The sequence below is a fragment of the Dermacentor variabilis genome, chromosome 5 (assembly GCF_050947875.1).
Source record: "Dermacentor variabilis isolate Ectoservices chromosome 5, ASM5094787v1, whole genome shotgun sequence".
In the NCBI taxonomy this organism is placed as follows: domain Eukaryota; kingdom Metazoa; phylum Arthropoda; class Arachnida; order Ixodida; family Ixodidae; genus Dermacentor; species Dermacentor variabilis.
This window is the reverse complement of record NC_134572.1, coordinates 82,528,082-82,542,701: the sequence shown is the minus strand read 5'-3', so window position 1 is coordinate 82,542,701 and position 14,620 is coordinate 82,528,082. Positions and strand designations below refer to the sequence as shown.

The window sequence follows — 14,620 nt, the reverse complement described above, 5'->3', positions numbered from 1 at the left end:
GAGGTAAGGAAAGGGGAAAAAAAGGGGGGTGTTACGCCAAGAAACCAAACTAAGTGTTGTTGCCTATAGCTTGAAATCTCCCGCATTCCCCGTGTTTTAATTTCCATCTCCCGCATTCCCTGTGTTTTAATTTCCATCTCCCGCATTCCCCGTGTTTTACCTGCAATTAAAGGAATGTCCGACATCTACTGCTTTAGCCATGAGGGGCTTTAGCTAACACTGCCAGGGCTAATTTTGTAGACATACACAAATACCCAAGAAAGTGGACGGGAGGACGGTGCCCTTTGGGAGCTTAATTCGTAAAGCACCCCACGTGCAATGCAGATAATGTGGATTCAGCTCCTGAGTGTGGCAAATTATTGTTTCATCCACTTTCATTCTCCTTTGCCTTATTGTTTCTACATTTCAATTAAACATAGCAATTAACTTTCCTATTTTTTCTCTGACTTCATTATCTGTTTCTTTGCATGGTTGTGATTAACAAAAACTCAAGCCCCTTGGATCCTCTTACTCTTCTTGCTCATTGCTGTGGATTGGTTATGCTAGGCAGAAAGGGGGAGGGAGGGGGGGGGAGTAGGGCACACTGCTGGGACACACAGCATCATTTGGTAGCATCCTGACCTGTTTTGGGGTACAGAGGGGGCTCTATTTGTTGCTTAAAGCCAAGCAGTGTTCATTCTGGTCTAAGTCGCTAGTAATTTGTTTAGCAGAGGAGTCACTGCAGGAGTGATTTAATGCTTTCATAATTCCAATGCATGAAATATCATAATGGTAAGTGACAAGCATTGTCAGCACTACTCATAAGTGCTGATAAATAATTTGGTAATTGCTGGCAGCCTTTTGCCAGCTTAATGGTTTTGCTGGAGGCCTCCTCAAATATGGTTTCTTTTTCTTCTTTGAATGCAAAAGGTAATGCTTTAGGTTTAAATGCACAAAGCAGCAGATGTCAAGATAGGGAACATTTGATATTAGCAGCTACCAGGATGCATGCCACTCAGTCTTAATAATAAATTGTGTGTTCCATATTGGAAGCAAGGATTCTGATGTCAAGTTCAGTGGAAGGCAGTTAGAATAGACAGTCTATTCTGACATCAACACTGTGGTTTCTTGTTTTCAGTTTATTTGGAACAACATGAAAAATGCTCTTAATACATAAAGCCCATTGCAAGTTCCCTACCGAGTCTCTCCTTTTGCCTTTTAAAAGCTTACACTTATTATTTGGATGTCGTTAGAGCACTTCTACCACTAAATGTAGCTGAGCTCTCTCTTGGAGTCCTGTATGAGCCAAAATAAACAACACTGCTTTACGAGCAGAATAAAACCAGTCTTGAATTTGGCTTACAATATCACTTTCTGGGTCTAGTGACACAATCTTATTCTGCAGGGCCCAGAACCAAGCCTCGACACCATTTCTAGACTGAACTATTTGCACTGTGTTGTGTCTGAGACGTTGCGGATGCTCCCACCTGTGCCAAGGTAATTCTTACAGCACATCACTATGTGAGAAAAGGTTTCTTACAATTCTGAGTTGATTTCTTGATTTCTCATATGATCAAGAGAGGTCAGGGACTAAAGGCACGTAGCCTGACAAAAGACCCTGCCCTTTATACAATTTTTACATTCATACAATCTTTACACTCGTGTACATTATACATGAGCACATTTACCACAGCCATCACGAAAAACATCAAAAAGAAAGTGTACATAGTTTTAGGAAAATGCATTTTTATCATTCTTTGATATTGTCACAATGCAGAACAGATGTGCATGCAGACAACAAATGATAAAGAGGAAGGGTTATTGTTGCTGAGCCGCTTCAGCTGCCATGTTCTAGCGTCAGCTGGTACCTTCATCTTTCGCCTTGCATAAAGAACATTTGTGCTTGTCTCTGCTTCGCAAGATTTTGGTGGACGTGCGGGGTACCAACACGGAGCTCCGCAGCAGACCCCGCGTGAGCCCTGACACGATGATCGACAGCCAAAGTGCCACAATGACTGACCGCCCACCTCTGGTGTCGCAGACTATGCCCTCCGTCGCGTTGTCCTAGTTCAATGGCATCGATGGTATGGATGTCGAAGACTGTATTTCGTGGTATGAGCATGTAAGCGCAAATAATCTGTGGGACCAAACGCTAATGCTAGCAAATGTAATGTTTTGCCTTAAAGACACTGTGCTAACATGGTATGAGACCCACAAACACGACATAATGAATTGGGATGTTTAGAAGCAAGCAGAAGCTTCTAGACCTCTTTGGAAAGCCCTTTGGCCATCAGCTTGCAGCAAAGGAGGAGTTGTTGACCCAGGCTGAAACGTCAACAGAATCTTACGTGACATAATGTGGCATATCCTCACGCTCTGTCGTAAAGCTGACAAAACATGAACAAGGCCGACAAGACTGGCCACATCCTGAAGGGCACAGCAGATGACGCATTCAACCTGCTTATCTGCAAGAACTATGACTCGGTGGACGCGATCATCAAAGAGGGCCGCAATTTCAAACTGGTAATGAGTCATCGCATTATGCAGCAGTTCAACAAGCTACCAAATACAGCTTCGATGTCTTTGTGTGAAGAACAGCCACATGGACCTCCTCTATCTGGAGAAGAAAATTTGACCCGGTTATTTCGTCGCGAGCTCGATGCCATGTCTCCCGCAGTTCTTCGTCAGCTTTGCCCAGACAATGCATGTTCTGTATCACTTATACATGCCATTGTCGGACAAGAGATAGCAAATTTAGGCCTCCCGTCTTTCTGCCCTATTTGTGATGTTGCTGTCAGTCAGGACCTGCCCTATGCAACCACTGCTTCCCCGTTTTCAGCGGTTCTAACTCGCTGTCGTAACCCAGCCGACTGGAGAACACCGGACAATAGGCCAATTTGTTTCAGTTGCTAGTGTGTTGGTCATATCGCTCGTCATTGCCGCACTCATTGGTCATTGCCTCCTAGGTGGAGTTTCCCGTTCGATCGTCCAGATCAAGGTGCTCCCCGTTTCTTTGCAATGTACCTATGACCTTTCGAACCAGCCGGTCACCATTGCCCCTGAGTCATCAGTCTGGTTTGCCGCTCTTCTTGCCCCGCGTTCGGGCCACAGGAAAACTAGTTGGTTCAGCTCCCGGAGGTAACGCTGCATCAATGACCCAGCCTGCAAATCCTCTGATCACATTACCTACCCTTGGAAGCATATTAGACGTTTCGGTGGATGGAGCCCCAGTGAAGTCCCTCATCGACACCGGTGCGCAGATGTCTGTAATGAGTGCCGCCCTTCGCAAAAGACTCAGAAAGGTCCTCACGCCTGCCGTACCATGCAAAGTGCACGTTGCTGATGGCAGTACGCCACCAGTTGTCAGCATGTGTACAGCACGAGTAACGATTGCCGGCCATCAAGCCACCGTCTTATTTATTGTGTTGGAGCACTGTCCACATGACCTGATTTTGGGGATGGACTTTCTTTTGACCCATCCTGCCCTAATAGACTGTACTATAAGCGTCATGCAGCTGGACCTTCCTTCTGGTGGCTACTTTGTTTCTGATGCTCATCATCTGTCCCTGTGTTCTGCCAAATTTGCCCGGTTGCCACCTCCAGATGCTACTACTATATCTTTTAACGCTCAACCACATGTTCCTGATAGCAACTACACATTGTCTCTCCGCCTGTCGACGTTATTCTACAGCATGGTATCACACTTCCAAGTACTGTTGTCACCATTGTCTATAATTCTAATTCTACTTGGAATCCCATTCTCAACTTTGGGTCTGTTGCACATGTTCTTCCCAGTAACATGACAGTGGCCTGTCTGACACCTGAGCACTAGTATAAGATGTCTACTTGTGCCCAATATTTCTGCCTCTGTCAGCCCTATCGTCACGTGTTCCTGTTCGGCTTCGTCACCCTACCGCGACGTCTATAACATGGTCACTGCCGACCTCTCTCCAGCTCAAACTGAAGACCTTAGGCACATTCTGTTTAGTTACTGCTATATTTTTTATTTCGATGACCGCCCACTCGGTCAGACAGCCCTAGCCACTCATTGGATTTACACTGGCGATGCAAGTTCCGTTCGTCACCGCCCCTACCGCGTGTCTGCAGCAGAGCGCAGCATCATTCAAAGCGAAGTTGTGACGATGCTGAAGAAGAACATCATCGAGCCTTCCTCTAGCCCGTGGGCCTCACCAGTAGTCCTGGTCAAGAAAAAAGACAACACCTGGAGACTGTGTGTTGATTATCGCCATCTGAACAAGATAGCCAAGAAAGATGTGTATCTATTGCCTCGTATCGATGATGCACTTGACTGTGCATAGGGCGAAATATTTTTCATCGATTGACCTCCGCTCGGGCTACTCACAGATAGTTGATGATGAGAAGAATCGCGAGAAGACAGCCTTTATTATGCCTGATGGACTTTTTCGAAGGCATTGCAATGCCCGTGCGACGTTCGAGAGGATGATGGACACCCTTCTCCGAGGCTTGAAGTGGACCATCTGTCTGTGTTATCTCAATGACTCAATCCGTCTTTGGTCCAACCTTTGAAACCCACACTGAGTGTCTCGCTTCTGTCCTTGCCAAATCTCGCCCTGCGAAACTTCAGCTCAACTTGAAGTGTCACTTCGGTTGTCGTGAAATAACTGTTCTTGGGCACCTTCTAAACGCCAATGAAATTCAACCTGACCCGGCCAAAGTTCGAGTCATGCAAGGCTTTCCTGTGCCATCCTCAGTAAAAGGGCTCCTGAAACGGTTCAGACAAATAATTTAGATGCATATGGTACAACTAAAGTTAATCATTCGCACCACAATTTGTGGGAAGCGTCTCATATTAAGAGAGCTACGGACGATTACAAGTTACCCTCCTCCATAGTCATGCATTTTCTCCTCGACTCGTTCGCTGAGTGATTGGGGCTAAGCTCCGCCTTCACTGGCTCTGCATCATGATGGCAGGTCGTGTCGTTGACTTCCGGTTCTCTAGGAGCGAGCGCGTGAAGCCTCTCCAAACTCTCCACCAGCTGCTTAGAAGTCGACCCCAAGCGAGTGCTACCGAAGCAGTGTGCGTTGCGAGCATTCTGTCGGAGTGTCGAGCGTGTCTGGTATTCCAGTAACCACAGTCACGCGAGCTAGTCATTTCGACAGATGGCTGGAGGCATAAACTCAAGCTGAGGAAGGAACTTTAGTGTAGATGTACGTGAGCGGCCTGATCGGTCTGCGCAGTCCAGCCACCTAGTGGTGCAGAGCTTAACCAGCCAATCAAACCGCTAATGTTGCTCTAACCAAGTGTAAAACATTTTAAACATTTACAAAAACAATGCATTAACAATTACACTCCTGCAAGAAATTTACACCGGCAACAAAGAAGAATAAATTTCCTTACTGCTACTGTGTGTGGTTGAGCTCTGTGCCACCAAGTGGCTGCACCGTGCAGACCATTCACATTTGTGCTTCTGCTCATCCCGTGAAACGGCACAGTCAAACGGCCTGGCTCTGTCCCCTTGTGCTTGTGCTCACCCGAATACCGGACTCGTGAAACACTATTGCAGTAGTAATCCTCCAGTGTAAAGTGACGGCTGCAAATGCGCAAATCCTGGCGCCGATCGGATAGCGGCGGTCCGATGCACTGCAGCCAGTCTGCTCGTCTGCTGCCTTGCAGAGGGACACAATGTTGCAGCTTGACATATTGCCAGTCGCTACGTTTGCAGCCCACAATGCAACAAAGTTGAATCGTGGTGCTCGCGAAAAGACTGAGACCGACGCTGATCGCGGAGCTCTTGTCAAAATTGAGCACGCTATGACACAAGCAGACAACACTTGCTGTGTGCCGGAAGTGCTTAAGTGTAGTGAAAAATTGTTCTTGTGCATTCTCTTTCTGTTACCTTTTTTTATAGAAACAAATTAACTAACATTCCAACTATTACAAACAACATTTGTTCACCATAAAGTTAGAAAAATTATTGATGACATGCCCTTTGCAGCCAATCGAATAGCTTGCCCTAACGTCATTCGGGCAAATGACGTCAAATGGGAAGGGGCGGCTTAAAATTCAGCCGAACGATGTGCTGCGATTGGCAGCGATGTACGTTTTTAAAACCTTATAATAAATTACATGCTTTACGCGAAGCACTTAGATGCGTCAGTTAATGATCGGAAGGACCTACTCTAACGACTCGGTATGTTTGTGCAAAATTGTCAAAATCGTTGCGGGTCTCTTTAAGGACGTTCGCAGCTTCATAGGCTTATGCTTGTAATTTCGTCACTTTGTTCAAAATTTTGCTGACATTGCGCGGCCTCTAACCGAGCTTTTAAAGAATGACGTCACTTTCACATGTTGACAGCGGCAGGCCGAAGCTTTCACAGCACTCATCAGACTCTTGATGAGCTTCCCAATTTTAGCCCATTTTGACCCTTCAGAACCCACTGAAATCCGTACAGATGCTAGAAGTCACGGCATTAGTGCTGTTCTTGCCCAAATTCAGCATGATCAAGAGTGCTTTATTGCTTACGCAAGCCGTCTTCTGTCCACGGCCAAGCGCAGCAATTTTATCATAGAGCGAGAGTGCCTAGCGCTGGTTTGGGCAATAGCGAAGTTTTGCCTATACCTGTTTGGTCGCCATTTTCGAGTAATTACCGACTACCATGCGTCTGCTGGCTTTCCTTGCTGAAGGACCCCACAGGGTGTCTTGGGCATTGGGCATTGCACTTGCAAGAGTACACTTTCTCTGTAGTGTACAAATCCGGCCGTTTACATCAGGACACCGACTGCTTGTCCCGCCACCCTGTCGACCCATCGGAAGCCACAGACCTAGAATCCGACACCAGCGTTATGTCCATCTCAGGCTTCCTCAACATTGACGATGAACAGCACCGTGATCCCTTTCTGCGAACCATCATAGATCAGTTAAGCTCACCAACTCCTGATCCTTCCCTACGTCTCTTCTGTATGTTTGACGGAGCCCTGTACAAACGCAACTTGCGCCCTGATGGTGCTGACCTACTGCTGGCCATACCGGGGCACCTTCAACGCACCGTGCTTCAGCAACTCCACAACACACCCACCGCTGAGCATCTCGGTGTCACTCGCAGCTTTGACCAAGTCCGGCGCAGTTTTTTCTGGCCTGACCTCTACCGCTCTGTTATTGGTATGTGACTGCTTACGACTTGTGCCAAATGCTGGAAGCCCACTCCCATGGCTCCAGCTGGGCTTTTACAACCCATCCATATTCCCACAGCTTTTCTTTCACGTGGGACTCAACCTACTTGGCCCTTTCCCTTTCTAAACTAAGGGCAACAAATGGGTTGCAGTTGCAACCCATTACGCGATGTGATTTGCTATTACGGGAGCACTGCCTACAAGTCATGCCACTGACGTCACGGATTTCCTCCTACACAATGTCATCCTGCACCACGGTGCTCCACGTCTGGTTCTCACGGATTGCGGGCGTTACTTCTTGTCCAAGGTCATTGGTGATATACTCTGCCTGTGCTCTGCTGAGCATCAAATAGCCACTGCTTACCATTCACAGACTAACGGTCTCAGAGAGCGACCGAACAGAACGCTTACCGACATGCTAGCTATGTACGTTCCTCCAGACCACCAGGACTGGGAGGTCGCTCTGCCATATGTCACCTCTGCATACAATTCATCCTGCCATGACACTGCAAGTTACTCACCATTTTATCTACTGTTTGGCCATGATCCTGTTTTGCCCCTGGACATTGTACTTCCACAATTCACACGGTCACACAGTGCTTATGCCCGCAATACGATTTCTATGGCAGCACAGGCCTATCAGATTGCCCGCACTTGCCTTACTGATTCCCAGGCTTTCCAGAAGCCCCATTATTATACGCACCATCGGGACATGCATTATTTACCTGGCTTCCTTGTACTCCTGTGGTCACCATCTCGTCGTGTGGGTCTATCGGAAAAACTTCTGTCGCGATATTCAGGTCCCTACCGAATCCTGTGACAGCTCTTGGATGTAATGTACGAGATTGCTCTCGAAGAGCCAGGCCCATGGTCCATACGGCCAGGAACCGATTTTGTTCATTTCTCCCATTTAAAGCCCTATGTGCATGCCTTTGCCGGGCTCTAATCGCTTGCGCCGGGTCGGCGCTCCAATTCCGGTGGCATAGTGTCGCAATGCAGAACAGGATGTGCATGCAGGCAAGAGACGATGAAGAGGAAGTGTAGCTTTTGCTGGGCCGCTTCGGCCGCCATGTTCTATTGTCAGCTGGTGCCTTCAGCATTCGCCTTGCATAAAGAACATTCATGCTTGCCTCCGCCTAGCAACAATATAAATAAATCAATTAGAAGCAGTGACACGCATGATTGCTGGGAGTGGTAAAGCATGTGTACTTCAGACTACAGAATGCTGGGAAGTTGGTTAATCTAAACAAAAGCATTTTCTTTTTCTTCTTTGGCTGCAGGACTCAACGATGTGCCTTTGATGACTATGTCTTAGCTGGCACTGGGATCAAGCTTCCCAAGGGTTCTTCTGCTGTCATTCCCATCTATGCCATGCACCATGACCCAGAATACTTCCCTGAACCTGAACTCTTCAATCCAGACAGGTGATTCACAGTGAGGACATGACCATATGTGAATTGAGGACACATTTAAGAAAGAAAGTTACGTTTTATGTGTTCAAACACACCGAATTTTAGGAAACAGCATGCAATCATTCACAGCTTATTTTAACCTAATAAAGTGTGCTTAAAAGAGCAATGCGAAGAAAATTCGTTTCACAGAAATCGTGCATTTGGGAAACACATTACCTATAAATTATTGTAGTTGAATGAATAGCAATGCAATGAGGGAATGCCCACATTATAGCAGTGACATTTACAACTTAATAGCATGGAAAGTTTGCTATATCTAATGCAGTATGCAAGGCAAGTTTTGAGATTCACTGCTTTACAGTGAGGATATTTGTTGCCTTCACTTACTACATATAATGCACAGCAGTAAGTCGCTGTTTCCGATTAACACGGCTGTTAAAGCTATAGTGTGTTGCAGATGTGGTGTGGCATCTCTTATGTTTGACTCTGGATATTGTGTGTTTTTCTTTCTCTTGCTGGCTCACAATTGTCCCATTCAATAGTTGTGACAGTGTGGAATGAGAGCCATGCAACAGGCAGCTTATTTTGCTTTAGTACACATCACCAAGCTTACAATGTTGCAGGCATCCATTGTTATGTCATATACACCAATCTAACTAATACGTACTTTTATTAGTCTGCACTACTGTAATTTGCTTTTCCTGCCACTAGCTGTAACGTCAATTAGTGCAGTATTTGCAGAATGCACTTCTTGATACTATTGTGAAAAATGTTATGCACCGATCAGACATTTAAACTTTAGGAACTGCAGCTTAGACTTCAGTTGTTCATGCTTAGTTCCCATGGTTGAAAGTATTTCACATCCTTCAATAGTGAAAAATTTTAAAAGGTGGAGCTTATCAGAGCATTCAGCCTACACTATAATTTCACAGCTTTAGTATGTGTAGCATTCAAAGTTAATTTTATAGTATGACTTAGTTTGGGCCTACCTTTCTTTCAAAGCCCCTTTACCATTTATAGATGTCTAAATGGCATTGTCATGCTCTTGGTGCAACAGTGAGCCATACAAAAATGTTTGCGGGACAATGACATGAGAGGAGCTTAGAAAAATGTTGGAGAAGCTTATGTTTACTGAAGAAAAACGATGAGTGAAAGAAAACTGCACAGTGCATTTTTTAATGGTGTCATTGACCTGCTTTTGCTTACAGGTTCAGTGAAGAAAATGTAGGATCAATCCAGCCATACACTTACCTTCCTTTCGGTGCTGGACCAAGAAACTGCATTGGGATGCGCCTTGCATTGCTCTCAATCAAGCTGTGCCTCCTTCGCTCGGTGTACAGAGTCCAGTTCGTGCGCACAGAAGACACGAAGGTACAAACTCTCTATTCTATGAAAAAAAAAAAGTGCAGGTAACTCAGCACACTGAAAAAGTAGAATTGCCAGAAAATGAGCATTTACCATTGCTTGTGTATCTCGACTGAGGGTTTCTTTCTTGCTCTCATTGCGGCACTTAACTTTCGTGGGAATTTGGCACAGAGAAACCTGAGTGCAATTTCATTGAATTATTCTTCACAAACCGTAGTGTTGAGATTGAGCAAAGACATCATCAACTACAATCCGAGTTCCACGGAGCACATTGACAGAGCTTAAGTGTGCCACATTTTAATGGCTAACTGCCGTGAAGCATGTTGTGCAGAAAATATTTGTATTTATAGTGCAGCTGCAGAAAAGGCTATGTGCAAAATTTTAACGTGTGAAATGTCACTGGTTGTGTCTTGATAAACAGCCAAGCAAAGCTAGTGTATATACCATATTTCCCAGTGTATAAGATGCAGCTTTCCCCCAAAATTTCATCAGTGTTTCTCCTACAACTGGTGCAGCATCTTGTATATGCATAAACCCAAGCGTGCTGGTGCGATCAATGTATGCATGTTTTTTCGCAAGTGCAAATAATCGGGCATGGCATCATTCTAAACGAAATCGAATTTTGTTTTAACAGTGGAGTGACTTGTTTTAACAGCGGAGCGACAGTGGCAATAGATTCCAGCTCCAAGGGCTCACTGTGTAGGCAGCACAGCTAGTGTAACCGCGTGGCCTCCGTGGTAAAGGTGCCTCTGTGATTGGAGGTCATGGTTTGCTGTAACAGGTTGTTTTTTCTTTTAGAGAAGACGGTAAAGCCTCTGGACTAATGCAGTAAAAAAGAAAAAGGCACCACAATTTTTTGTTGTTACATTGTAGCGCCCGGCATCAGCCCGCTAAAAAATTTTGGTCATGCAAGAAGTCTCGGCAGTTCAGCAGTAGTCACGGTGCTTCCGGCTTCTAGTCTCCATTTCGCTTTGATGCGTGATGCAATCATTGTTTATCTGTTCGGCCCAAGCATGCTGCGCTTCAGAGGTCATGCCAGCGACATAGTTCAAGATGCTTACAACATTGTGTACAAGTTATTCAGAGGCCACAACGGTATCCCAGCGATGCTGCCAGACCAAGTGGCTGAACTTTTTACAGTGTGTTAGAGTATGAAGCCTTTGACGAGTTCGAGTGAAGTGCAATAATTCTCATTTTCCTGCGCCTAAGAGAAAAGTTGGTTCAAGTTTTATCCTGGTAGAATTAGGAGCTTGTAAAAATTTTTATTACGGAAACTTAGTGCCCTGAAATGGGCAACTACAACATTTTGCAGCGGGTGTACAAGCATGTATAATCATGTTCGGTAATGCTTTCGGAGCTAAAAATAAGTGTACCTTATACACAGGTCAGTCTTATGTACCAATTTTTTATTCAAAGGTTGCAAAAAGTATGGGATGAGCCTTATACAAAGGTGCAACCTGTACACCAGCAGATATGGTACTATATATTTGCTGAAGAAGTATGTCATGTTGCGATTACACATGGAGCCAATGCATTCATGTTTTACAGGTTCCTTTGCTGATCAAAGAAGGACGTGGCACATTGAAAGTTAAGGGAACTGTTGTTGGTTTACAAAGAAGGCCAAGCTCATAATTACAATCTTTTGCAAAGCCACTTAATGCTAGAAGCCAGCTTTGCAACTGATGGCAGTAAAACCCTTGGATTGTGGCTTGTATGCCATTCGAGTTTGTAATAGCTAAGGCAAAGAATGCAAAGAAGATATCCCACAGAAAGCTGTACAGTGACGTAATGCGAAATTGGTTCGAATTTCAAGTTACATGTTTTCATTTCGACTTCTTCCAGAGCAAGTGCCATTTTCCCAACTTTTCTTCTGTACAAATACAGAACCGAGCCCGGGCCTCCACCATTAAAGAACTACTATTAAATGAGTTCACAAGCACATTTCTGGTGCAGCCTTTTGTTGTTGTTGAAGCTGTTTCCTCAGATTGGGGCAGTGTAGAGAAAAATCTCTCCTGCTGCATAGAAGGTCCACATAGTGACTGACTATAAGCACTCTGCAAGCCACAGCTATCCTGAGGGTATAGAAATCGCTCCTTCTTAACAGCTATGCATGGTCTGTGCTAGGCAGTGGACATTGTTGCCTTAAGCAGCGTGTAACTAACTAGCCTGCAGACATGGCCATTCCATTCAGACCACCATTTGTACTCTGCCTGCTTGGGCAATTACGGTCGGCAGCCACATTTGTATTGCCCATAGGCAAAAACATTGTCCTTGTAGCCTCTCAAAATACGAGGTTCCTTACATATTGTGCATTGTCCGAAATGCCATTATAGTTTAAAGGAATCGCAGCCATCCCTTAAGTTCTCTGAATAATTTCACATCTAGCAACACTGAAGTTGCAAAACTAGAACTTTCTGCAAGCATGGTGTCGTTAAGCAGATTGCAACATTGCGTGAATGTAGTGATAGCCTGCTAGATAGCACGGATCACCTACTCTGCATGCAACGGGTTCGAGGATAGAAGACTCAGTAACTTGAATTTTCTTGTTAGGTTATTTTTCTAAAAGAGGGCCAGGATCTTTTAATTCATAACGAGGCTGACAAAATGTGCATGCCTTCGAGTCAGCGATATTCATGTCCCACTGCTAAGAAAATTCAGACGCTTTGTTTTCCATAGCGATATCTGTTAAGATGCCTTTTTTTGTATATCATGATGTCTGTAGCCAGTATTATCATAGTGGTTCTTTAAAGGGCCACTCATCAGGTTTGGGCATTGCAAACGGACAAGTGCGGTGTGTAGATCATGTGCTGATGATTGGATCCTTAATGTATCAAACTGCTGCACAGTGTGAAAAATGCCAAAATTTCAAACAAAGCAGTGTAGACTCTTTCTCGAGGGAGCCCTGCTTCCTGCATTAGAATCAAGTCCGTACCGGTAAGCACCTTTACATTGGGTGCACTCTCCATAATGTCACCAATTATTGCACATGACTTTGGTAAGTAATCTGATTCAAAACTTGCAAAACTGCCACACAAGAAACACAAAGCTGTCACGTGCAGCAAAAAGGAATGTGCCAAAAATGGAGGCGGGGCTCGTGGCATAAACGTGACACAGTCCCTTCGTTTTGGTATGGGTAAGCTAATGGAACTATAATTTTTCAATCCTTGAAAGGGACACTAAAGGCAAATAATAAGTCAAAATAAAATGTTAGGTTAGTGCTTGAGAATCTCTAAGGCGTCAATATTATCGTGAAGAGGGCCTTAATAATCGAGAAACTGAGGTAAATGCAGGACATGATTGCAGACTCCCCCAGAACATTCACGCACTTGCCTGAGGACGAAAGCACTCCTCAGTTAAATTCTGTCACTAGTACTCAACCACTCGTTGCAAAAAACATAATTATATGTATTATAATACGAAATAAAATGCTACTTATCTATATTTTAAAAAAAAGAACTCATTGAAATTAGCCTTGACAACGACGCGGGCGGTCGAAAAGTTTTCTTTTAGCTCAACTCTGCGCCGTCCACGCTTTCGCGTCTCGGCATTTCTGTTATCGCATAATGCTGCACTGGTTTTTGCTGGCTTGCGAAACTTGCATAAACTGCAAGTAGCAGAGAATTCAACTTCGATGTTATATCGCGGAATGCCTGAACGGTCTATGCCACTTGACCAAACAGCAGCTGCAGTGGAAGATTTAAATTTGGGGGTGGCGGGAGATATTGCTACGGAACAGTATTTGCGATGACGAAGAGGCGAGCAGTGTGAAGACGACGACGACGACGACGATTAGAGGCTAGCGCGGGCTGTTGCCTCTTGACCAAGTGTGACGTATTTCATTGTAAATGTACTTGTATATAGCTATTCGTCTGTGTCTTCCTACGTAACATATCTGGTGTAGGTGGACATTCCCTGTACCTCGTCACGGAGCTTCGCAGTGGACGGTATGTCAAGCCTTCCTTCATGGCTCCTGGCAACCACAACGCGACTCCACCTGCTCCGACACCTGCTGCCACTTCGACGACCTATATCACTCCCCGCTCCCCGTGATCCTGACGTATTCTCTGGCAAAAATGGGGAAGACGTCGAGGACTGGATCAGCCTGTACAAACAAGTCAGCCGCAATAAACGGTGGGAACCTACTATCACGCTCGCCAACGTAGTCCTTTACCTTGGTGGCACACCTTGAGTTTGGTTTCGGACGCACGAAGATGAGCTCACCAGTTGGGATTCGCTTAAGCAAAAGCTCCGAGACTTGTTCGGCAACCCCTACAGTCACCAAATTGCCGTGCAGAAGGTGCGTTCCGGCCATGTGTAGACGTCAACAGAGCCCTATGTCACGTACATTCAGGATGTCTTGGCTCTGTGCCGCAAAGTTGACGCACACGTGACTGGGTCAGACAAGGTTTCCCACATCCTCAAACGCATTGCCGATGACGCCTTCAACTTGCTCATTTTCAACAACGTGGCAACGAAGGATGCAGTTATAAAAGCGTGCCGCTGCCTGGAACTCGCTAACAGCCGACGTATCGACCAGCAGTTTGCCCGTCTGCCCAACACCCCAGCGACATCTTCCTGTGCCAACGCTCCTCGTCCCAACAACACTGGCCATGTTACCAGGATCGTCCGGTGGGAGATCGAGGCCGCCTATCCGGCTGCCTTCAACTCCAGCCCCTCCAACGCACCTGCAGTCACTGTTTCCCTGATCCAG

General features: G+C 45.5%; 1 protein-coding gene across 2 annotated transcripts in view; it reads left to right on the top strand.

Moving 5' to 3' along the window:
- The window catches only part of LOC142582884 (cytochrome P450 3A2-like), a 52,319-nt gene extending 40,469 nt beyond the window's left edge, over window positions 1-11,850 (top strand). For both annotated transcript variants that reach the window (XM_075692982.1, XM_075692983.1), the window contains 4 exons: window positions 1,385-1,476; window positions 8,413-8,556; window positions 9,753-9,915; window positions 11,458-11,850. In XM_075692982.1, the coding sequence (XP_075549097.1) occupies window positions 1,385-1,476; window positions 8,413-8,556; window positions 9,753-9,915; window positions 11,458-11,541 (483 nt within the window). In that variant the 3' untranslated portion in view covers window positions 11,542-11,850. The remainder of the gene's footprint in view (window positions 1-1,384; window positions 1,477-8,412; window positions 8,557-9,752; window positions 9,916-11,457) is intronic.
- The last annotated feature ends 2,770 nt before the right edge of the window (window positions 11,851-14,620 follow it).